The sequence below is a fragment of the Cyprinus carpio genome, chromosome B18 (genome assembly GCF_018340385.1).
Source record: "Cyprinus carpio isolate SPL01 chromosome B18, ASM1834038v1, whole genome shotgun sequence".
Taxonomy (NCBI): Eukaryota; Metazoa; Chordata; class Actinopteri; order Cypriniformes; family Cyprinidae; genus Cyprinus; species Cyprinus carpio.
In genome coordinates this window covers 7,937,333-7,963,683 of record NC_056614.1, presented here as the reverse complement: position 1 = coordinate 7,963,683, position 26,351 = coordinate 7,937,333, and the positions used below count along the sequence as shown (strand labels likewise).

Sequence of the window (26,351 nt, the reverse complement as noted above, 5' to 3'; positions counted from 1 at the left end):
AAATTTCATGATATACAGTAAATTCCGTTTTATGACTGGATTCCTCGATTCCATCCTTGTTTTCTGCATTGTGGAAATCATAAGGCCCTACTAATGTAGCAAATGAATATGATGGGGACATTGTTACTAATTTACTTAACAATTTAATTTTAAATGTAGCGTTAAATCACCAAACAGACTCAAGCCACCACCGCACTACTGTCTATTGGACTGCAGGAAGATACTAACTTTTCTATCTGCTTCATTACTAGGGTTGGGTATCATTTAATTTTAGCGATTCTGATTCCGATTCTGCTTATCGAATCCAGTTCTTATCGATTCTCGGTTCCTATTCCGATATTTTTTGGAGAAAGAAAAAAAAAGTAAATACTTTTTGAAAAATGCTTTTACCTTTTATTCTTGCCCCATTTAGGCTATAACCAGTAGCCTGTAACTGTTAACTGTGACAGTTCTGTCAAATAATGAAATAAATAACATTTAAAAGGAATGCAAGAAGAAATTACAAACCAAAATTATTTAGGTATAACACAAAAAATACAATATAAAATATATAACTGGCAGTTACTATTGGAGGCAGTAACATAAGAGAGATTAAAATGCCAAGTCAGCAGTTCTTTTGAAGAAAGATCAGCATGTCTGCCTTCTCTGGAAGGATGCGTGATCTCTTTGGGCTAACTGTATCCCCCTTAGTAGAAAAGACCCTTTCGCTGGGGGTAGAGGAGGCCTGTGCACAAAAGTATGAGAGGGCTAGTTCAGACAGGTGAGGATACGTGTCTCTCCTGTTCCACCACCACACTGCAGGGTCTTCAGAGGTCAGTATAGACAGCATGTCCCTATACATCTCCAGTTCTTTGTAAGTTTTTTCCTGGATGGACAAGGTGCTCTGAATTTGTTTCTCCTTAAGTGCATCGTCTTCAGCAAAAAGCTCCTCCAAAGGAGTCAGCTTGGCCTTCTTGCACTTCTGAAGCTATGTAAGGAACGAAAGAAGAAAAACTTGGCAAATGGCAAGTTATGTTTTCAGTTTTTATCATGTTGTACTCACCACTGCTATAGTTTCATTCTTGCTTTCTTCTCTCTCCTCTTCGTGTGGCTGGCCTGTCCACATATCCTCCTCGACATCACCATGCTCTGTCAGCTGAAAGTGTAATAGGCAGTTTGACAAAACAAATGACTACAACATACATACGACATGATGCAGTAAATTAGTATTTAATTTAAGGTTTAAATTTTAATTAATTTCACATCACATTCTTGTTCATAATGAATACCTGCTCTGTTTCCATAGGATGTCCTGCTAGCACTTTATCCTTTATCCGGTCCCAGACTGTGTCATCCTCCACTTTATGCTTAAATCTAGGATCTAGTGCAGTTGCCTCTTTAAGGAAGGCTTTGACATCTACACTTTATATAATGCAGATATCTAATTAGAATAATAGGTCCCACTTTTAACTACCATGTACTAGCATTTATATTTATCATTTGATACACTGTACTCATTGTGTACATACATGTTTTTACATTGTACTTATATTTTTAAAATACCTGCATGTAATTACAGCTGTAATTAATTTCTGTAATTATATCTATATAAGTTAACCTTCCCTTACACACCTTAGCCCACCCTTAAACCTACCCATTGACAATAGTAGCAAAAGTGATTTGCAAAACAATGTGAACATAAGTACATCATATTAATTGTTTAAAAGTAAAAGTACATATTAAAGACACCTAATGTAAAGTGTGAGCAAATAAAACATAACACAGTTATTGTTATAAGTGATATTCATTTTAATTATTCTGGATGTGTACATAACTCGCATAAGTTGAACAAAGTCCTCTGCTTTTCTTATATCCTCATCTGTCACTCTAGCGAGTCTGTTTTGTTCATAAATCAAATTATGAATTAATCTTCAAGCAGTATTCCACTTACTTAGGTAATTAAATTGGTCATCATTGAATTAATTGAATAATGTAACATGGGCTACAACACAACACTGTGCTCAAAAGCTGTCATACCTGTCCTTCTCCATTGGTTTTCTTCGGCGTTGATCCAAAGAGGCTGCTTGAATCGCAGGATACTGCTCAAGGAACCTCTCAAACATAAGATAAAGAGAGTTCCAGCGAGTTCGGACATCGAGAAGGAGGGAGTGCTGGGGCAGGTCTACACAGACAGTTATGATAGCTTTGTTACTAACACCTACACAGTGTTATCAAATATTAATGAATTAATGTTATTAAATTGATGATGATGAGTAATGATGAGCAAATTCTTACTCAGAATCTGTTGCTTCTCTCGGAGCACAGACTTGGCCATTGTTGACCTCTTCATCCACACGATCACATCATGGATCTTTGATGTCCATTTTGCCACTGAGGTAACTGCGTACACACTTTGAGCCCCAAGATTAAGCGCGTGTGCAAAACAGCCTATTTTAATGAGGTGAAGCTTTTGTACTGCCACATTCATATTAGATGAGTGATCGACTGTAATAACTGCAACTCTGCTCCTTATCCCAAACTCATCTAAAATTCCCCCAATTTCTTCTGCTATCACTGCCCCTGTTTGTGCTCTGTACATGGCTTTTGTTTTAAGGACTTTCTGATTCATTTTTCCCTCAGTGATATAATGTGCTGTAACTGTAATATAATGGTCCTGGCAAACGCTTGTCCAGCAATCACTGGTAACTGTAATTCTGCTGACATTTTCCAATTCTACTTTTATTTTTCTATGTTGTACCAGGCTGGAATCAAATGATTGGACAGAGTATCCCTGCAGGGTGGGTTGTATTTGGGGTTTAGGGCCTTGGTCATCTCCCTGAAAAGAAAATTTACACTTAAAATACTACACATACCTAATCATAATAGCTTGTTGTGTGTTATATAACGTTCTAAGAACCTAATCAAGATTGTATTTTGCATACCTAAACGAAGACAACTCAACCGTAGCAAAAGGACAAATCTTGTCACAGCCCTATGACATTCATCCACTTTCTCCTTGCTCATCTTGCCCTTCATGGCTAAAGTGAAAAGAAGTGACGTGACATACTGTACAGCCAAGTATGGTGACCCATACTCGGAATTCGTGCTCTGCTTTTAACCCATCCAAAGTGTACACACACAGCAGTGAACACACACACCTTGAACACCGTTTATCCAGAATTATGCGGCTCAAATTCAAAGGGGAATGTCTTTTCATCTTTGTTTTATACCTGAGTGTGAGACGCTGCTATTGCTAATATTAGCTGAATCTGGTGTGCTGTCGCAGGACTCTTGGCTGGGAGAGTTAAACACGGTGCATTCCTTCAGATTAATGCCATGTTGAAGCAAATGTTTCATCATATTAGAAATACTTCCTCCTTTGCACGAAATATCTTTGCCACATGTATTGCATTTGGCAATGCTATCATCTTTTTTCACAAAGTTTAACCAAACTTTTGAACGTTTGCTGAGGTCAGTCATAGTGTCGGTTGTAATGAACTGCGCATGTGCGTAAAGCGACAAGGTCCTTGTTGCAGGTCCTGGCAGATAGATACAACTGTTAAATGCTCACTGCCGTTCGCCATGCGAGAATGACTGAAAAAGTCAGGAAATGATTAATGGAATCGAAATGCGCGAATCTTATCAAATAACCGGTTCTTTGATAATTGAAACCGGTTCTGAAATGGAACCAGTTCTCGATACCCAACCCTATACATTACAAACTGTACTGACAAACTATGCTGACACCGTGTCTGCACCACAACAGGATGCGACAACATTGAAAATCATTTGAACTTTGTGTCAGCACGTCCTAAATAGAACGAGGCATCAGTTTACTGCATCCAGTGTAGACAACATTACTGATTATAATGGCTTTTATTCTACACTGGACGCGAGCGGCGTAAACAATTGAGCGGGCTCTGCTGGACAAACTATGTAATTACACCATTCAGAAGCATTTAATCTGCGTTATATGTTCTGTAAAAAAAAACTAAAATAATTCATATTTGCGGCATATTCAGCGGTACCGATATATCTGCGGCAGGCTCATATCGGCCGATAATATCGGCTAAACAATATATCGGTCAGGCTTTAGTAGCAACCTAATGCTGTACCAGTGCAGTCAGAATGCCTATGTCGAACATGTGAGTATGTATTTGTGAGCATGTGAGTAGCGTTTGAGGTAATACGGCTATGCATAAAAATGCCCACCTGGTGAGGTAATAATGTAAACACAGTTGATTTGTGAACATAAGATGCAGGACAAGTGCACCATATTGGATCGATATATCAGGCCTTGCGGTGCACATTCAGCCTAAGAGACCTGCTGCTGTCTTTAATATGTTATAGTATTAATTAAACAACAGGGAAAAGCCATCTACTTAATTAGTATTAGCCACTTAATTAGTGTGAATAATTGCATCGAAAACTAAAAGCAAAAATTAAAATTTTTTTTTTTTTTTTGCTAACAGTTTAAATATAATATGTTCTCCATTTTTGCTATGGTATTGTGAAATTTCACTGGTAATTGGTACCTTTGACTTTAATATGACTCAACTTTAAAAATGCATGAGCAGTTTTCTAAGGTGGAGGGCTGTGTGTGCCAGTGTGTCTGTATGAGCCTCATACACGAATGAGTTATAATGATGGTGTGGAAAGCTGGACTATATCCCATCTGGCCCGTGTGACTAACTCTGACGTAATCACTGCTGACACAGAAATGCTTAAAACACACACAGAGTGAAAAACGGACCTCACTGACTCAGAAACATGTTGGAGCCAATTGACGGAATTGATTGCTACAGCTCATCAATGCTGCTTTGTTCTTTTCATATTTTTATGTTAACTCTCAAAAGTGTTCCCAAAGTTTCCTCTTTTAAATATATATATATTTTTATACTATATATCACAGTCTGGAGCTCTAAATGTGCCGCTCACTCACTTGTCATAAATGCTATACTTTATTTTTGTGGTTTATTTGTTTCTTTCTTTTCTCATGTTTATTAGGGTCAGTCAGTCATGTATAATCAGGATTATTGGTTGGATCTGGTTGTTCTCTTAGATGAACTGTGCTGGTTGTCTTTTATGTAATGAATGCATTCTGTATGACATGGTGATTCTTTTGATTTGAACTAATTGCAAAGATTACTCCATATTAATTTACATAACCCTCTGAATATCTTTAGCCTGATTTTGAGATCCAGTGTCATGTGATTTATTGTTTTCATATGTCTTTCACAGTTTGCCTGCATCAGCTTGACATGGTTAGCAGCGGAACGTTTTTCTTTTCTACTCTCACTCACATTCCTATATGATTTATCACAAGTGCCTCAAATCTGTATTAACTAAAAATAATTATTCAATGAACATTGTGTGAGCGAGAGATATTAACTGATAATTCTGTCTGTACAGTATGCACGGGTCTGGATCCCGGATGTAGAGGAAGTGTGGAAGTCAGCAGAGCTCACCAAGGACTACAGACAAGGAGATGGAGTACTGCAGCTACAGCTGGAGGATGGAAAGGTCAGTGTGCGTGTGTGTATTAGAGCAATGAGTGTTTATAAGCCTTTTCATTAGCATTGCTGACAGTACGATAGATTTACTGGAGTACTTTAATTTTATTGGGACTGGTCCAAGGGATTGATCTTTGTGTTAGCAATCCAGCAGATCATTAAGCATTAGGTTAAACGTACCACTGCCAGTCACCCTGTCCAAGTACTATAGAAAATCATGTAAACACGAGTTTGTAAAAGCACTTGGGAATTGCTCTTACATTAAATGTATTAATACACCCTTAGCAGTCAAGCACATGGAATTACAATGAAAGAATTTAAACATTACATTTGTTAATATATGAGACTTATAGTATAGTTTACCAACCCTGACTTTTTAGTGTCAATTACATATTTGTCCATTTTACAATAATGCGCAAAATACTCCTGATGACTTCAGGTCTAAATGAGTCTTAACTACATCAATCACAATAATATAGACTGTTGTTGTTTTTCAACATCAACAATAGTTATCTTTATACTGCAATCTAAGGTGGAACAGAAGCTTTATCTGACATGGTATTTATGTTTATTTAATTAAGCTGTTCAAAGGTGGCATACTGAACATGTATTTATACAACATTAGCATAAGGTAAATGAACTATAAATCAAAGGACAATGAAAAAAAAATATTGTTGATTATTGCTCTTGATATTGTAAACATGTTGGTTAATGTTGAGTAATAGAATTATTTTTGTTTTTGTGGAAATACCACATCAAATTCTGGCTTCAGACAAAACAAGCCAAGAACATTTTATGAATTAGGCTAGTTTATTACCATTTACTGATTAGAAAATATTATTTTAGTAACATGAAAAACAAAATGTCTATTTAAACGTAGAATAATTTATATAAAAAAGCGAGAAAAGAACACTGAAGCGGTCCATGACTTCAGACAAATGTAAGTTATGCACTTTCACAGAAACTCCCATTAAAATCATTGTGTACGTTGCAAAATTAATCTCTTACTTACATAATTTCTGCACTTTATTTATGATGATGCAAATTCAGAATTCAGTCAGTGAGCATGCACATTAAACAAGTGACAAACCGTAACACCTCTGACTGATTGGTTATCCTGTTCAATGCTGCAAACAAATCGTAAAAAGTAATCCATGCAACATAGAAATCTAATGCAATCGACACGTTTCGTTAATTTTCACATTTATCTTTAATTGTAACAGCCGTAATTGATTTAGCTTTTTTGACCCCTTATCTTGAATTTGCAGGGTATATTTGTTAATTTTGGTGCCATTTTTGTTTCAAGCCCCATTAATTTCTGACCCTGCTTTGTAGTCATTTCTATTAATGTGGTGTATTATCTGATGACTTAATTAGCTTATTGCACTGAATTCCAATACATCTCTAAACTCTAAATAAAGATTCAGAGAACTAGTTAATGTGTTATTTAAAAAAGGCAGTTGTGTCTTTTCAAATCAGTTTAATTTGTATATATCAGTGGTTGTGTTTATTTCAGAGGAGATGTTTTGCAGATTTTTGACAGATTATTTCCATATGATGATAGCCTCAGAGGTCGATAATGTCAGATTACATTGATTATCTTTTGGCTTGTGACTGATCGCAACAAGTCAGGTTTGAAAATGCTGAAACGTGAATGAGTTTTTCAAACAAACCAAACATAAAACAACAGACTAACCTCATATCACCCTAAAATCCAAAAAAAAAACATAACAGCTCTCTTTATGCTGTGAATTGTCTTATTCAGGAACTGGAGTATAAATTGGACCCCAAGACAAACAATTTACCACACCTCCGTAACCCTGATATCCTGGTGGGAGAAAATGACCTGACAGCTCTCAGTTACCTTCATGAGCCCGCTGTGTTACACAATCTGAAAGTGCGCTTCATTGATTCCAAACTCATCTACACATACTGCGGTAAACACACACATACACACACACACACACACATACTAGACATAAACACTTAATTTTTCTCGAATTATTGAGATCTAATTATTGTTTTTTATTGTTTGACCCAGGTATTGTTCTAGTCGCTATAAACCCATATGAGACACTACCCATCTATGGAACTGACATCATTTATGCGTACAGTGGGCAGAATATGGGTGACATGGACCCTCACATCTTCGCAGTGGCAGAAGAAGCTTACAAACAGATGGCCAGGTGGGGTCGAGCAAATTAAAGTTAATTAAACTGTCGCTATTTGGTAGCTACCTGAATAAGGCACTAATATACTCATGGTGAAGTTCAGTTTTCATTCTTTTCTCGGGGGTAAAAACATGTTTAACTTACCAAAAATGATCCAACATCTATTATCAATAGTGTAGATATATATCAATCACATTTAAAACGAAAGTCAATTTCAAAGCAAGCACCTTTCTGTGGGTCAATGTGGCAAATTCGTATGATTGAAGCCGATGCGAATTTCACACAGAATTCTCGATTGTGTGGATTCCTTAAAGGGATAGTTCACCCAAAAATGAAAATTCTGTCATTAATTACTCACCATCATGTCGTTCCAAACCTGTAAGACCTCTGATCATCTTTGGAACACAAATTAAGATATTTTTGATGAATTCCGAGAGCTCTCTGACCTTTCCATAGACAGCAAGGATCTGACACGATCATGGTCCAGAAACATAGTTAGGACATCATTAAAATAATCCATGTGACATCAGTGGTTCAACCGTCATTTTACGAGCTACGAGAATACTTTTTGTGCGCAAAGAAAACAAAAATAACGACTTTATTCAACAATTTGTCTCCTCCGTGTCACCCTGGCATCATTTTGGAGAGTATCAGACGTAAACAACGTATGCAATGTATGTATGCGGATACATTGTTTACGTTCAAATCAAAGCGTAAACAGCGTAAACAAGGTATCTGCATTCGGTGCTGCTGACACAGAACAGCATATGTCGTTAGAAACTTCATTTACTGCTGTAAAGCAGCTCCTCAGTATATGTTTGTATTTATCATAGACCAACTGCAGTTTAAACCACTGGGTATTGTGATCCAAACATGAATTTCTTAATTCTTTGGAACACAAAAGATTTAAAGAATGTTAGACCACCAAGAATAGAGCACATTTGGTTTCATTATATGGACAAAAAACCTGAAACATTTTGCATAATACCTTTTTCTGTGCTCCACCGAAGAAAGTCATACAGGCTTGGAAAGACACAAGGTTGGTTGAATGCCAGTCTTTTCAATTTTAGGTGAACTATCTGTTTAGGTACAGTATGTTCAGTGAAACTGTGCTTGCATTGCATGAGCAAAGCATTCATTGTTTGCACAGAGTATGTCTCTGGCTTTACTGTCAGTTGTCAAGTTTGTGAGTATATGCTTTACTGTTCAATCTGAAGAGAAGGTTTGTAGGTCAAGATGTTGCTCACTGCAGCCCAGCCAAAAATAGACCAGCCACGGTAATGTTTCTCTCGCTTCTTCTCAGTGCAGCTGCAATGGTTTACACAACTGGACCTGTCTGTCTGAAATTTTCATTGATCATTGGATGCCTGTGTTGCAGCAAAAGCTACAGTTTAGATGAAACATTATTTCCTCAAAGCCTTGTGTCTTTCCTCAGCCCTACAACCCCAGAACACCATAGGAACCACTCACAACACTTAGCAGCTGAGTGACAACAATCCAGAAACCCTAGTAACCCCCAGCAATGCCCTATCTTTGTGTAGAAACAATAGTTTTAGATGAACAAACACCATTCACATTTTCTTCTTCTTCTTCAAAAAAGTAGAACTTATTATTTTTTCCTTTCATTTATCTTGTATTTTTTCCACATTATGCAGGGATGAAAGGAATCAGTCCATCATTGTGAGCGGAGAATCCGGAGCAGGGAAAACTGTCTCAGCCAAATACGCCATGCGCTACTTTGCTACGGTCAGTGGCTCTGCCAGCGAAGCCAATGTGGAAGAAAAAGTTCTGGCATCCAACCCCATCATGGAGGTGAGATTTTCCTGCATCAGTAGATCAGTGCGCCAATCTGGATTCAGTACTGAGACTTGGGCTGTTTGTTTTTATGAAGAGCTTTCATAATATAGACATTCATAGAAATTGACTCAGAGAGCCAAACCCCTTGGGCTGAGAGACTAAAAGCTCACTGGCTGAAGATGAGTGTCTTGTTCAGGGCATTTTATTTGCCCTTCATTGCATGGTCTTCACCTCCCCAGGGCTCATTTCCCTCGGAGCAGCAGCAGAGAGAGTGTGTAGTAAATTCAGTGTTAGCATAAAAGCTCAGCTACGTTCACACTGCAGGGCTTAATGCTCAGTTCCGATTTTTTAAAAAAATTCGATTTTTTTGCAAGGCCGTTCACATTTTCAATTAAATGCGACCTTTTGTGATCTCCTGTGTGAACGTGAAATGACCCAGAAGTGACCCGCATGTGCAGAAGAGAACTCAACGGCCAACGACGTCACTCGTTGTTTGCGGAAGTAGCTAACGTTAAACATGGATGTCAACAACAGTGTAAGCAACAGCGGAGCTCTTTTTGCAATATTAAAGTTATTTTCCCAAACGGAGCCAGCACAATTACAATATTCTCGTTTTAAGAAGAAAATTAAAAAGAAGGAGGAGAGCAAGGTTTTTGGCCATGGCGTTTTGTAGAGCAGTGTTAGCAACGTCGGTACAGAGAAACGTGTGGGTGCGGAGTCGCAGCCAGGAGTGGTGAGATACTGATGTGAGTGGCTTCTTTCTTCTCGTTCCCGCCTACTTCAACGCAGAATTATGACGTTTGTAGCGTATCAATGACGTACGGGTCGGATACATGTGGCCTGGCCGTTCAGACGGAGGTCACATTTGAAAAGATCGGATACGTATTGGATTCAGGACCACATACCCAAGTGGCCTGGGTCACATTTGAAAAGATCGGATCTGTGTCGTTCAGACTGTCATGAAAAGATCAGATACAGGTCGCAAATCAGCAAAAAAATAAAAACTCATACGACCCACCCTGCAGTCCTAAACTCATATCATTGTAAATTCAGTGTTAGCATAAAAGCTCATATGACCTTCTCTGCTGTCCTCAACTCAATTTATTTTTTCAGCATACTTAAAGACATACACAAGCACTGTTTCAGAAACTAGCTACCTCATATATATGTTAGCATGCTAAAGCATCATAGGTACTCCAGATGTGAATGCACATAATTGATTACTTTGTTTTTATGGCAGTATTCCATATATCCTTCACAGACAAAAACAGAAAAAATGCTGATTAAACAGTCAAATGATTCATTCAATACTGAAAAGTACCAATATAAATCATTTCAAAATGTTACAAATTGGCTGTTTTACCTCTTTTTATGTGTGCTATGCAAGTTTCAACTTATTAGAATATGGTTCAAATTGTCTAAAGGCACAGTTTAAAGGGTTCATGAACTGCCTTAGTTTTTTTTTTTTTTTTTTCTATTGTGTACTATTCTCTGAGGTCCACTTATAATGTTATCAAGATTTTTACATCAAGAACATCATAGTTTAGAAGTAATAGGCTATTTTCTGTCCTGTTTTGACCCCCCTCATCAGGACGCTTTGTTTGAATAGGCGTGGCCAATTGTAGACTTGGAAGTAAATGCCCACTGCTATGATTGGCTAACACTGTGTATGTTTGACAGTCTACATTCCTCATAGAAGGACACTGCTGTGACACAAAAACCGTTACTCACACTTGTGTTTTGCAACATTACTGTCTGATCCAATATAGTCAGCACATCATTGTCTTTTCAGTTCCAAACTTTCTGAAATTCCTGCGTCGAATTGTGCTTTGTTGGTAAACTGATTTGCGCTAAAATTAAGTGAACAAAGGACCAAGTTTAAACTGACGCAGTCTGAAACTAGATTAAAAATAAAGTTCATCCAGTCTTTCCTAACATTGGGATCAGAAGGAAGGCAATGCAAAGACTGTTTTTCCACAGCTTGGCACTGTGAAGGATCTTGTTGTCTTCAGAGCCATCTTTATCATTTGGTTTCTGTGTAGATCTAGGTTTTCTCGTCTTGTTATTTACACTATGTGTGCGAATCGGTGGGCGGGGCTAAACAGCCAGTGATGTAGAAGCAGGCGTTGATCTTCTTCTGCTGAGGCGATGTTTAGCCACACTAAACCATTACATCCTAAAGTAGAACATTCCAAAAGCTGTCGTTTTGGCAGACTGGCTTCAATATAAGCTATTTTTAGACTAACAAGAAAGTTTTGAGTTCTGAAACTTACAGGATGTTTTTATCATGTCTTATGTATGTCAAAAGATCAAGGCCATTTTGGTTTCTAAGTTCATGACCCCTTTAAGGAAAATCTGTCTTTCACTACTCCCGTAATGTATGATTGCTGAAACAATGTGTTTTGTCTTCTTGAGCACTAATGGAGCAATACATTTTGTGGTAAAATAAATAATGAATGTTTGTTTATTTATTTATTTATTAATTTACTTTCATTTGTTCATTTACTTTTCAGTAAATTCATTTACTATTTTTTTTTTAAGTCATATAAATGTGAGGTGGTACAAATACTTAAACAAAAATTTTTTTTTTTCATAATATCAAAACAATTACTTCAGCAAAGTATGTACTATATTATCATTAAGTTTCTTGATGTATGATCTAAGCGTGTATAGTCAGATTGAATAAATTTGTGCCTTATAAGGATGCTGATTATTCAGAAGCTCGCTACTTGCTGATTCTGATCATCACCAGGTTTCTGCTCTGTGGGGGAGGCGGTATCAACTTCCTGACCTGCTGTAGAGACCCAGAGATGCAACACTGTGTGTCGTCTCCCACACACATGATCTTGCTGTCCCTGTGTTTTTTAATCAATAACCTCTCTGTGTGCTCCTTAAACTTTTAACCCTGTCCTGTTCTATAAAAAAAAAAAATAATAATAAGTCATAAGTCAATCCAGTACTTGCACTCAAAATTATGTCTTTTCTCCTCTCATTTCCAGTCCATCGGTAATGCCAAGACCACCAGGAATGACAATAGCAGTCGTTTTGGGAAATACATTGAGATTGGCTTTGATAAGAAGTATCGCATCATTGGTGCGAACATGAGGACATATCTCTTGGAGAAATCGCGTGTCGTATTTCAGGTAAGGAACAAGCATGCATAATATAATACATATCAAGCCCATTTTCTACTCTCTCTAGCATTTAAAATTAAAAGGGTGTTTGCTACTGTACCTTTAAAACTTGACTTATGTCAGGATTGCCTAACCTTTTGATTAAATAAGTAATTGTTCCTTTGCCTTTGGTATAAAATGCAGAATTAAATACTACTGATATATAAATTTGGGTGGTCATATGCTAATGTATTGACAAGTTTTCAGTTGCTTTTGTAGGGTTTTTGTTTTTTTTAAATAGAGACTGGGGGAGGGGGATTTTGATTTTGAATGAATGGTAGAGCTCCTTTTCTTTTCAAAAGAGCAAAGCAAATCCATTTAACAAAGGTACACATATATGAATGTTTAAAAATCTTTAGTTATCTAGAATATGATAGAGGGAAGACCATGGAAATCTCTGTGCATTTCAGATGGAAATGCTGATTTCTTTCTTTGCTCTCATATGTGATTTTCCATGGCAGTTTTTTTTTTTTCCTCTGGAAAACTGAATGAATGTGTGGTTTCTTCTGTTGAGTCTTAAACTAAAAGCCTGCTGTGTTTCAGAATTACCACCAGATGCTATAAAAAAACACTTAGTGATCCAAAGATTAACTGTGCGCTTTAAATCTTTGTAATGGTTTTTAATATATCCAAAAAGGTTTTGTATGCAAAACTCATCGGATTCAAGTAGGGATTCACGATAAATATCTGGCTCATCCGTAAAGCCAGTTCTGTAATCAGCGGTAAATCTCTACACGTACGTGCTTTCACGTGGAGCAGCATTTACTACACAGAGACAGTGTTCACTGACAAGCTGCGCAAAACATGCGGAAAATATGATCGTGGTTTTGCGCAGCTTGTCGTGCCGATATTTATCGTGCATCCCTAGATTCAAGACAGGGCTTTGAAAGTCATGCAATAGCTCTGTGTAAGGAATAAATCATCAAACTTTAAGAGCCGCATGGATCCAATTTACTGTTACACAAGTATTTTCATTCTAAACTCTTCACGTTAATTTTTTACATAACCGGCGAAGGTTTATGTGAATAATAACTAAGCACCGCATTTTTACACATTTTTGCGTAAAAACATAAATAAATCGTATCAGATTAAATAAATCATGCACGTCCCATTTTGCAAAAGTCTCGTTACATGATTTTACTGATTTGCACGTGAAATTGGGCTTTTATGGAGAAATGAAAGAGCATCGCTGGAAAGGGGGCGGAATGGGGCGCAATAATCTTTTTATCTAGACTACTGTATTCTCATAATCATTGAAGGCTGAAATCGAAACTTCGAATTTTGATTAATTGTACAGTCCTTTTCAGTATAGTACACATGGAATGTAGTGCACATGTTGTATGAACTACTAAAAACACTGAATTGAAACAAAATCATCACATAACAGATATAGAATTGTTACCTTTCGGGTGAGTTATTGCTGTAAATTATATCTACCCTTTATGTAGTGTTTACGTGTTGTAGGGTGTCTTTATCATTCAGAAAAAGGAAAAACTGAATCAGCAATCCTGCAATATGAACTGGGACTAGAAATTGAAACTGCTTCAAGGAATGGCATAAGACAGTGTGTACACATACAGAAGCAGCCCTCTGAAGCACACCACACTTCCTGCTTATGTCAGCTCTAATTTTAGCTCCTCTCAGATACCTCAGGGATTTAATTCACAGGGCTATTTTCATTCCTTGTAGGCTCCATAGTAAAGTTATCAACTAATATTATTCTGCCTTCTTGGATACAATTTCGGTTTTGGCGTTCAATAAAACATTTTCGGTGCATCACTATCAAATAGTGCATTATGTAAGGGTATAGGGAGTGATTTCCAGCACTGACACAGTTTTAGGCCCTTCGCTCACCAAAATTTGAAAGATATAGTTGAAGACTGTTATCCAGGGTTGTACCTGTATTATTGGCCCCTAAACTGGACAGGAATGAGGATAATAGAGTTAAACATGTCTGTTCAGTGTTATGTAACATACTCTTACAGACTACTGTTGTGCTTAGGGGAATTCCAAATATTTTAAGTGTGATTGTGTTAGAGGCAGAATTTGACTAGAAATATATTTTATGTATGTAAATACAAACTTTAATGTTATTTTGCAAGCTTATTGTACAGTACATACTTAAAATGCATTACTGTGACAGTAACATGTTTTTATCACTTTTGAGCGTGCTGTTTCATCACAAAAACCAACATCTTATTCTGTAATCACCTACAGTCTGCACTGGTATTGTGCCATATATTTAAATGATGTCATTAGCCTTCTTTTCAGTGTGAATGGTCATTTCTATATGAATTAGGTTTATTGTTTATTTTAGATATATTATTCACAGAAGTCAGTGTTATTTGCCTGGCAATTTTACTTTTGAGCATCAAAACAGAAGGTACATTCCACTCTTATATTTTCCTCCTAAAGTTTTCATATATTTTGATGGTTTAGTTTGTTGGGACAAAGTGGCGGAGTGCATTTAATATTGAGTTATTGTTTTTTATTATTTATGGAAAATGTCTTTATGGTAAATGGGTATGTAAGGAAGTTCCTACAGTAAGTGCAGTTCTTGGAAAAAAATATTAAGTATTTCAGTCTTGTTTTCAGTTTGCAATATAAGAACAATCAAAACAATAAAAAAATACTACATAAAATATCATCAGAGTATACAAATATGAAAACATATACATCATCAAATACAATTTGTTTTAACAAATTAAAACTGAAATCAATTGATAGCACATGAATGGTCAGTGTGATAACAATCAGGGTTTAAATTGGGCCGTGGCCGTCTGGGGTTTGAGCCCAGGCACATTGACTCCAGAGCTCGACATATACGCTTTACTGACGCCAGACAAGTAAGCATGCTGAGGTAAAAAATCAAAATGAAAATTTTTTATATTTAAAATACAGTTAGTTAGGCAACATCACACAACGTTTTCACCATTACGACTGTTTATTATAGTTCATTCAATAAACAGTTCAATAAGCAAGTACAATAATATTAGGTCACTTACATTTTAGGCAGAGCCACAGCACATCTCACAGAAACCAGCCGATTCATTGCTGAATGATTCCGTGCTCTGAACGAATGGGTTGAGTCAAAGTTTCATTTGCCCATTAGAGGTCTGCAAGCCCGTCGGTTCCCTGAGTCCATTCCTTATTTTTTTTTTTACAGATCGGGCTTGGGTCGGGCTCGGGCTCATTTAGCTTCTCTCCTTTTATTGTGCCCATATACGCACAGAGCACACATAGGCTACTGTATGAAATACTGTTATAATGATTATAGGCTATTATAAATATTCAACAAATATTCAAAATATAAATCAAACACTAGTCTTTACACTGTCACTTTATCATCACTTGAGACTTTACAATTTGTCACTTTGTTGCTACTTGCACTGCACATTTATTCTGTGAAGATTTTTTTATTGACAGTTTGTTTTTTTTTCTTCTAATTGGCATATGGGTTCTCTTTTCCTTTTCTTTCATCACTGTAGTTAGGTTCAAAGTATCGATGGGCTGAAAGGAAGAAGACAAGGGCCGGCGTGACTGGGACTCGTGTTTATTCTCTCCAAAATAACAAACAAACAAAAAGTGTGTGAGGGCACAACTACAGCACAAACAGAAATAACGCTTCAGAGTAACAGCAGTGTTTTCTCTCAGCAGCAGCAGCAGCTCACGAGCTCCCAGTCCAACTCTCTCTCCCCTTTCCTTCACTCCCACTGGCTTTTATCTGTCTCTCCACACCAATCACTGCAATCAGACACAGGTGTTCATCATCTGCACTTGACCTACTTACTCACTGCCCAGCCCTGTCCTCTCGCTCCCGCTACGGACTTCGCAGAACCACGCCCCCTCCTCCTGGATCACCTGGAATTTAAAGGGCTGTAAAGCTAGATACCAACGGGTGATCCACGCGTTGGTATCCTTCATGCGGTGGAGCCACTGCAGGGGGGCATGGTCCGAGCAGAGGGTGAACTTCCATCCCAAGAGATAATATCGGAGGGTGAGCACGGCCCACCTGATGGCCAAACACTCTTTTTCAATGGTGCTGTACGTTGTCTCTCTCTTGGAGAACTTCTGACTAATGTACAGCACCGGCCGCTCCTCACCCTCTATCTCCTGGGACAGGACCGCGCCCACCCCTCTGTCTGACGCGTCTGTCTGTAGAATAAAAGGGAGAGAAAAGTCAGGGGCATGCTGGAGCAGTTCGCCACACAGAACAGCCTTTATCTGAGTAAAAGCTTGCTGGCACTGCCCTGTCCACTGGACCATATCTGGTGCTTCCTTTTTAGTTAGATCAGTCAGCGGGCTGGCGAGGTCTGAATAATTAGGTACAAACCTTCTATAATATCCCGCAAGCCCCAGGAACTGTCTAACCTCCTTTTTTGTCTTGGGTCTTAGACAAGTCGCAACGGCTGCGGTCTTGTCAATTTGGGGACGCACCTGTCCATGACCCAAGTGGAAGCCCAGATATCTCACTTCCACCCGCCCAATCGCACACTTCTTCGGGTTGGCCGTGAGTCCAGTCCCCCTTAACGTCTTCAGGACAGCCCACAAAGCTGCATATCACACTGCCAATCCCCACTATAGATGATAATATCATCCAGGAACGCAGTGGCATATGCAGTGTGCGTTCGGAGAATCCTGTACATCAGACACTGGAAGGTTGCTGGAGCCCCGAACAAACCGAAAGGAAGGGTGAAAAATTGGTGTAATCCAAACGGCGTTGTGAAAGCTGTTTTTTCTTTGGACATGGGAGATAAGGGGATCTGCCAATATCCTTTTGTTAAGTCTAGCGTCGAATAAAAACGAGCAGCACCTAGCCGATCAAGCAATTCGTCAACCCTGGGCATTGGATAAGCGTCAAATTTCGACACAGCATTCACTTTTCTATAGTCCACACAGAACCGGACCGAGCAGTCAGTTTTAGGTACTAAAACTATCGGGCTCGCCCAGTCACTGTTGGACTCTTCTATTACCCCCATGTCTAGCATGTCTTTTAATTCCGCCTTAATTCCAACCACATTCTTTTTGTGCTCTGGCAAGCGATACGGCCGGCTGCGAACTACCACACCCGGCTTGGTCTCAACGTGGTGCTGGATGAGGTCCGTCCGACCAGGTAGGGGTGAAAACACATCAGCAAATTCTGCTTGCACCTTTTTTACATCAGTGAGCTGGGAGGGTGAGAGGTGGTCTCCACCAGGGGCCAGGGCGAGGGATTGAGTTTTTAAGTTCGCCTCTGGTCCAATGTCCTCCTCTCCGCTCACTACCGTCGCCAGCATCACTGATTCCACCTCTGACCATTTTTTAAGTAGGTTGAGGTGATAAATTTGATTTGCCCCACCCCTATATGTTCGTATCACCTCATAATTGAGATCTCCCAGTCGCCATGTGACCTCGAAGGGCCCTTGCCACTTGGCGAGTAATTTTGAACTAGAGGTAGGAAGTAATACAAGAACTTTATCTCCCGGTGCAAATTGACGAAGTCTAGCCCCCCTGTTGTACAGCCGACTCTGCCTGTCCTGGGCCTGTAACAAATTCTCCATTGAAAGCCGCCCCAATGTGTGGAGTTTTGCTCTCAGGTCCAGGACATACTGAATTTCATTTTTACTAGTTGAAGGTCCGTCCTCCCAATTCTTTCTAAGAACGTCTAGTACCCCCCGGGGCTGACGTCCATAAAGGAGCTCAAAGGGGGAAAACCCTGTGGAGGCTTGGGGGACTTCCCGTACGGTGAACAAGAGGGGTTCTAGCCACTTATCCCAATTTTTGGCGTCCTCCCGCACAAACTTTCGAATCATGGTTTTCAACGTGCAATTAAAACGTTCTACCAGTCAGTCTGTATGTGGGTGAAAGACGCTGGTACGAATCGATTTAATGCCCAATAACTCATAAAGTTCGCGAATAGTTTGTGACATAAACGCCGTGCCTTGGTTGGTGAGAATGTCTTTCGGGATTCCCACCCAGGAGATTAGTTGAAACAATGCGCCTGCAACACTTTTAGCAGAAATACTGCGGAGTGGCACTGCTTCAGGATACCGTGTTGCATAATCCACCAGGACTAGCGCAAAGCGGTGTCCCCGTGCTGACCGTTCTAATGGCCCGATGTAGTCCATGCCAATTCGTTCGAAGCGGACCTGCACTAAGGGAAGGGGGCACAATGGTGCTTTTGGATTGGCCGGTGGATTCACCAACTGACATTCACGACAAGACGCGCACCACCTGCGAACGTTCTCGTGAATGCCCGGCCAAAAAAATCGGGTCATTAGGCGGTTTAGTGTAGCCGTTTGTCCTAAATGTCCGGCCATTGGATTACAGTGAGCCGCCTGGAAAAGCATTTCCCGACGGCTTTTGGGTACCAACAACTGAGTTGTATCTTGTTTTACCTGGGCATCTTGGGTCACCCGATACAACTTTCTGAATCGTAAAATAAGGATAGGAGAGTGGTTGTTCAGGATGAAGAACCTGGCCGTCAATAGAGCGAACCTGATCAAATGCATGTTTTAGCGTCTCATCGTGGGATTGCTCCAGGGGAAAGTCATCACGCTCGGTGAGGACGATTCTCTCCAGAGCACTCGGTTCCCCTGAAACAGCTCCCACAGGTTCCGGTTCAGCTTCCCCTACCTGAACCACCGCTACCTTCCTCTTACCCTTTTCTCCCCAAGAGGCATCCGCACACAAATATCCCAATAACTCATTAAAGGCTGGCCAATTGGTTCTCAAAATTAGCGGATGCCAGAGGTGCTGATTAACTGCCACCTCTATTCTATGTTTTTGTCCCCTAAATTGAATTTCCACGGGCAATATTGGATAATCCACCACGTCCCCATGCACACACCGCACCTTAACCATGCGGCTGTTATCCAATGCCCTAGGTTGAATCATGCTTTGATGAATGGAGGTTTGGTTGCAACCTGAATCCACCAAGGCCTGATATGTACCCCCCTTGATACTCACTGGTATCTGGTACTGGCCAGCTTGATCGGGGGTGGCCTGTGGCACGTCGGGGACCCGGATCAGCGTTCCCACCTCCATCACCGGACACCGATCAATAAAGTGAGCCGGGTCCCCGCAGCGCCAACAAGCCGGCCCAGACTTTCCCCCCATCCTGGTGGCAGGAAGCTGGTCAGGGGATTGACGTGGAGAGAGTGGCAGGGGAGCAGCTGAGGTGAAGGGCTCGTTGGATAGGCCCCCTCCCCGGGGAGGTGTCCAGAACGATACTCCTGGTTTTCCTGGGCCTCCTGTTCTCCACCTGGGTGCCGGCCTTGGCACCAGCCCCCCATGGGACCGGGGAAGAGGAACAGGCCTGGAAGATAAACCAGAGGGGGATCGCCGCCGACCCCTGGGCACGCCACCATTTCATCCTTGACTGGGACTTGTGTTTATTAGGGTCAAAGTATCGATGGGGTGAAAGGTAGAAGACAAGGGCCGGCGTGACTGGGACTCGTGTTTATTCTCTATAAAATAACAAACAAACAAAAAGTGCGCAAGGGCACATTCACCGTCTCACAACTACAGCACAAACAGAAATAACGCTTCAGATCAACAACAATCATCACCATCATCACCAGCACCAACTCACGAGCTCCCAGTCCAACTCTCTCTCAACTTTCCATCAGTCCCACTGGCTTTTATTGGTCTCTCCACACCAATCACTGCAATCAAGTACAGGGGTTCATCATCTGCTCTTGATTTACTTACTCACCGCCCAGCCCCGTCCTCTCACTCCCGCTACGGACTTTGCAGAACCACGCCCCCCTCGCCACAATCACTTTCTTTTTTTAAGCTATTATTATTTATATTTTTACTTACATTACTGTATTTTCTATATTTTTTAAATACTTTGTATTGCCTGTGTAAGTTATATTTGTTCCCATTATACCCTGTCATTCTCGAGAGAAGTAAGCAAAGTAAGAATTTCATTGTACTATAGTACATATGACAATAAAGTTCTTGAATCTTAAATCTTGAATGTAATTAACTAATGTTAACTAATGAACCTTATCGAAGAATGACCGCAAATGAGGCATTAAGTGCATGGCACTGCGACCAACTTAACATTTTACAGAGTTTAATGTAGCAATGTGGTCGTTCAGTTTTTCAAGATCAGTTTTAATCGTATAACTGTTAATAGATTTGAACAAAGAAATAAAGTGTGACTATGCACCGGCCGTATTGATTGCAAATACAAAAATAAGACGAGTAAAGAAAACGCGGTACTAAAATAATCACCCTTTACTTCAATATATGAACACAGAAAACCGGTTAACAGGTTAATATAGCATTTCCCATCCTATGTAATATATGTGTGTATACGGTGTATATATGTGTGTGTGTGTATATATATATATATATATATATATATATATATATATATATATATATATATATATATATATATATATATATATATATATAAATATATATATACATACATACATACATATATATGTATATACAGTCGTGGCCAAAAATATTGGCCCCCTTGGTAAATATGATCAAAAAAGGCTGTGAAAATTCATCTGCATTGTTAATCCTTTAAGTCTTTTATTTAAAAAAATTCACAAAAATGTACCCTTTCATTGGATAATAAGAATTTAAAACGTAGGGGAAATATCATTATGAAATGAATGTTTGTCTCAAATACTCGTTGGTCACAATTATTGGCACCCCATAAATGCTTATGAGTAAAATATCTCTGAAGTATATTCCCATTCATATTCACAATTTTTAGCACTCCAGCATGATTATAAACATGAAATCATCCAGCTCTGGCTTCCTGTTTCACAGAAATATAAAGAGGAGGGAAAACAAATCCCAAATTCTCTTAATCATCCATAACAATGAGAAAAACCAAATAATATATTTCTGATGTGCAGCTAAAGATAATTGAGCTTCACAAATAAGTGAAGTGGCTTTAAGAAAAGAGCTAGAGCAGTGAAAACTCCCATTTCCACCATCAGGGCAATAATTAAGAATTTCCAACCAACAGAAAATGTTACAAAACTGCCTGGAAGAGGACGTGTGTCTATATCGTCCTAATGCATGGTGAGAAGGAGAGTTTGAGTGGCTAAAAACTCTCCAAGGGTCACAGCTGGAGAATTGCAGAAAATAGTTGAGTCTCTGGTTCAGAAAACCTTTAAATAAATTGTCAAACAGAACCTACATCAACACATGTTGTTTGGGAGGGTTACAAGAAAAATTAACCTAGCTCATTAAAAAACAAAAAAATAATATTCAGTTATCAGGCATGACTGGAACTTTAAATCCAAATGGCTTTAACAAACTGATGAAACTAAAAATTAGCTTTTTAACAGCAAACACTCAAGATGGGTTTGGTGCACACATGAGTAAAAAAGTACCCCATGTGTACAATGAAATATAATGCTGTATCTTTAATGTTGTGGGCATATATTTCTGCTGGAGGTCCTGGACATCTTGTTTAGATACATGGCATCATGGATTCTATCAAATACCAACAGATAAAAAAATAATAAGTGACTGACTCTGTTAGAAATCTTATAATGGGCCATGTTTGGATCTTCCAACTGTACAATAACCCAAACACAAACCTCAAAAACAACACAGAAATGGGTCACTGGGCACAAAACCAAGCTTCTGCTATGGCCATTCCAGTCCTCTGACATGAACCCTACGGAAGATGAGAGGAGTGAACTGAAGAGGAGAAGCACCAACATGGAGCTGGGAATCTAAAAGGTCTGGAGTGACTCTGGATGAACGAATGGTCTCTGATCTCTTGTCAGGTGTTCTCTAACCTCATCAGGCGTTATAGGAGAAAATTTAGACCTGTTAAACTGGCAAATGGAGGTTTCAAAAAGTATTGAATAAAAGGGTGCTGTTAATTGTGGCCAATGTGTATTAGTGAAAAACATTTGTTACATAATGATATTTCCCCCCATTTTAAATTCTTATTATCCAATGAAAGGATATATTTTTGTGAATTTTTTTAATAAAAGACCAAAAGGATTAACAATGCAGATGAATTTTCACAGCCTTTTTTGATCATATTTACCAAGGGGGCCAATATTTTTGGCCACGACTGTATATTAGGGCTGTGCAATATGGACAAAAAAAAATTTAAATGCAATTTCTTTTATCAATTTTTCAATTTCAATTTTAATCACAATTTTGACACACACAGAAATGCTTTACAGTCACAAATGCATTCAGTATGAATTTTAAACATATTTCCAAAAGTAAACCATTTAGAGCTTTATCAAAAAGTTGTAACATGTCTCTAGAACAGACATAAATCAAAATAATCACTAAGTAAAGGTGTTACAAAATGTCTGGACATATGGCAAAAAAATAAAATAATAAATCCCGTGTCCAGGGATTTTTTTTTCTTTTTTGCCATGCATTGGTCATAGAGCTCATTTAAGTTCACCCCAAAAATTTATATTAAAGGAGTCTTGTGATACTTCTTCCCCAGGACCATCACAGAGAACTCATGTACAGTATTCCAAAACTCATCTAGTTTTTCACAGTTCCAAAAAATGTGCATAATGGTGCCCTTATTTTTCTTACATCTGTTGCACAAAAGAGAAGCACTAGAATATATCTTACTGGGGTCGAACTGGGGTCAAGTATATTATTTGTATAAATTTGTAATTATGTTCAGTTATTTTGTTACTAGAGAATAAGAAATAAACACACTTCTATACAATATCCCACTGATCATCCTCAAAGTTACAACCAAAATCTTTTTTAATGAAGTTAAACACCTTACACAACATTAAGATCTTATGGTTATATACTCTCAAACACATTAAGCAAGTAAAAGTGGCTTCATGAGCAGTAATTGGTATGTTTTGTTTCATAGTCATAGAAATGTTTTGTGTAGGATCCTTGTATGTTTCTGCAAATGGAACCAGTTGTTGATTTGAAATAATCTTATATGGTATTTTTGTTTTTCTTGCATCCTTTGTTTTTCAGGCAGATGAGGAGAGGAATTATCATATCTTCTATCAGCTCTGTGCATCTGCTCACCTCCCAGAGTTCAAAGCACTGAAACTCGGTGAGCCAAACACACACTGCTGTTTTAACAAAAATATTTAGGAAAAATTGCATGTTTGAATCCTACAAATTCAAAAAGTCTACAAAAAGTCTATGGCATGTCGCCATTTAAATACAATGGATAACTAAACCTCAGGGCCCTATGATTTCTGCGATGCGGAGAAAGCTGGATAGCAGAATCCACTCATAAAAATTCAATAAAATTAATGAATTAACATTAAATTGCAGAATGTCACAAAAGTTGGCAAATATTGAATGAATAAATCAAAAGTAAGGTTGTACAATTTAAATAATTCAATAGCATTTAAATATCTTGTTATTAAATACACACATTCAAAGTTCATGACAGCCCATCAAAATAAAAGTTTGGTTAACTTGAAGAAATTGTGAAGGAAATAATATAATATTTCTATTATTAGTAATAATATTAATTATTAATACATTTTACTAATGGTTATAATATTATTATAATATTAAATTGTGAATGTTTATGCTTCATTTGATTACCACAATTTGTGCAATTAAGTCATAAATCCAGAAAAATGAAAACAATTTATGAAAAAATAAAACTATTCAGAACAAAAAAATGTATATTTTTTTTTAAATACTACTAATAATTAAAAAAAATAGATATTTGAGAAATTGGAAAAAAATAAACAAATTTCTTGTTTAATTTTTAACGAATTGCTGTAAAAATTTTATAGGTTCCAATAATTAGACATGCTTTTTACAAAAATTTAATTTAATAGAATCCAGAAAAATGAAAATGGAAAAAAGGGCCTTAGTAAACTTGTGTTTGTGGGTAACGTGTCTGATTAGAGTGTGTTCGTGTTGGCACAGCATGGAGAGCGGCCATCAGAGCTGTCCTACTGAGAGCCGGGCTGTGCAGGTCTAAATACACACACATGCTATGCAAACACACACACACACACACAACCACATATGAATACTGTAGCTATCTTCTGTAGTTCAGTTCCACACACACCTCTCCTTATCACCTCTTCTCTGCTTGCTTCTCCAACTTGCTCTGAAACACACACACACTGCTGGCTCTGTGCACTCTCCTGCTGTTTGCCTGCTCAGCTGACGCCCAGTTAATGTGAGGGTTTGTGTGTAAATGTGTATCTCAATAAGGTCTTTGTTGCCAAGCAACAGTGTACCGTTCATTTAATCTATGAACAGGGTTTTGTATTTTAGGGTTGGTCTGTGAATAAGACATTTTTATTAATGCAGATTTTCTTAGTACTAATGACTAAGTTCCTGTTCATTAATGGTTGGGGAGTTTCTTGCACAATTATAGCTTAATTGATGAACATATTGTCCTTGGAATAGATCCTTGAGAAGGTCTGCTAATTGTGTATTTGCATTTGTGTGTGTGTTCCCCCACAGGAAAAGCTAATGATTTTCACTACACCAAACAGGGCAGGAACCCAGTGATAGATGGAGTAGATGATGCCAAGGAGATGTCGACCACCAGAAACGCCTTCACACTGCTAGGTCAGAATGGAAGTTCAACCATTTCTCATGTAGTGGAGAGTTTAATGCACAAAATAACCATCTTAGATTACAACACAGTATCTAATATTAGACTTGGATTAATTTCTAGTCGGCACTGTCTAAAATCTGTTTATTTTAATTTAAATGTATTTTTATTATCTGCACATGGATTTTGAATGAAAATTACAAAATACATATTACACTTGATAATCAAGTTCTAAGATTACTGTAGAAAAAAAAACACATAAACATTTTTGCATGTGGGTGGTTGGAGCAATCAAAATGTGTGGCAAAATGCTCTTCCAAATGCAAAAATAAAGTGTTTTAACCTTGCATGTACAGTGCAGATGGCTTAAATTCATGTATTTCAATAAGCTACAAAATGTATGGCACACTGATTCAATGCCGGACTTATAGGCCTAATTTTCTGGAAAATTAGAAAATACAGTAATTGATTCAAAAGTGTATAATTGGGTCAGAAGACATTGTTGTAATTATTGCAGTGTAAACTTAAGTAAAGTTTGATTATATACAATAACAAATAGTTATTTTTATTTTGGGACTTTTTCCCATGAAACACAAATGGTGTTACTAGACTATCATGACTCAGAGAAGACTCAGGAAGACTTAGGAAGAAGTGCTAGAACTGTCACTGGTGCCCACTCACAAAAACTAGGTGCATGAAGCCCCTGATCACGAATTGGATAGTCCACAGTGCACTGCGACGCAAGCTCAGAATGATGTTGATTATAAACAAGCTCAAACTGAGCTGGTTTCTTGATTTTTCATATTGGTAATTTGTTGATGTGTCTCTTCAGGTGTAAATGAGTCCTATCAGTTGGGCTTGTTTCAGATTCTGGCTTCAATTTTGCACCTGGGGAATGTGGAAGTGAAGGACAGAGACTCGGACAGCAGTATTATTCCAGTGAGTTTCATGTTGAGTTTAAAGTTCAAATACGTGACCCTGGTCATATTTATAGCAATTATTTAGCAATTTATAGCCAAAAATTCATTGTATGTGTCAAAATTATCGATTTTTCTTTTATACCAAAAATCATTAGGATATTAAGTAAAGATCATGTTCCATGAAGATATTTTGTAAATGTTCTACCATAAATATGTCGAAATTTAATTTTTGATTAGTAATATGTATTCCTAAGAGCTTCATTTGGACAACTTTAAAGGCGATTTTC

The 26,351-nt window shown here is 38.2% G+C and overlaps 1 protein-coding gene across 7 annotated transcripts in view; it reads left to right on the top strand.

The window, feature by feature from the left end:
• Window positions 1-26,351, top strand: part of LOC109106330 (unconventional myosin-Va-like) — an 86,077-nt gene that overhangs the window by 15,117 nt on the left and 44,609 nt on the right. For all 7 annotated transcript variants that reach the window (XM_042743712.1, XM_042743716.1, XM_042743713.1 and 4 more), the window contains exons 2-9: window positions 5,392-5,502; window positions 7,258-7,429; window positions 7,534-7,678; window positions 9,319-9,475; window positions 12,460-12,603; window positions 23,581-23,662; window positions 25,051-25,158; window positions 25,977-26,083. In XM_042743712.1, coding sequence (XP_042599646.1) covers window positions 5,392-5,502; window positions 7,258-7,429; window positions 7,534-7,678; window positions 9,319-9,475; window positions 12,460-12,603; window positions 23,581-23,662; window positions 25,051-25,158; window positions 25,977-26,083 — 1,026 coding nt within the window. The remainder of the gene's footprint in view (window positions 1-5,391; window positions 5,503-7,257; window positions 7,430-7,533; window positions 7,679-9,318; window positions 9,476-12,459; window positions 12,604-23,580; window positions 23,663-25,050; window positions 25,159-25,976; window positions 26,084-26,351) is intronic.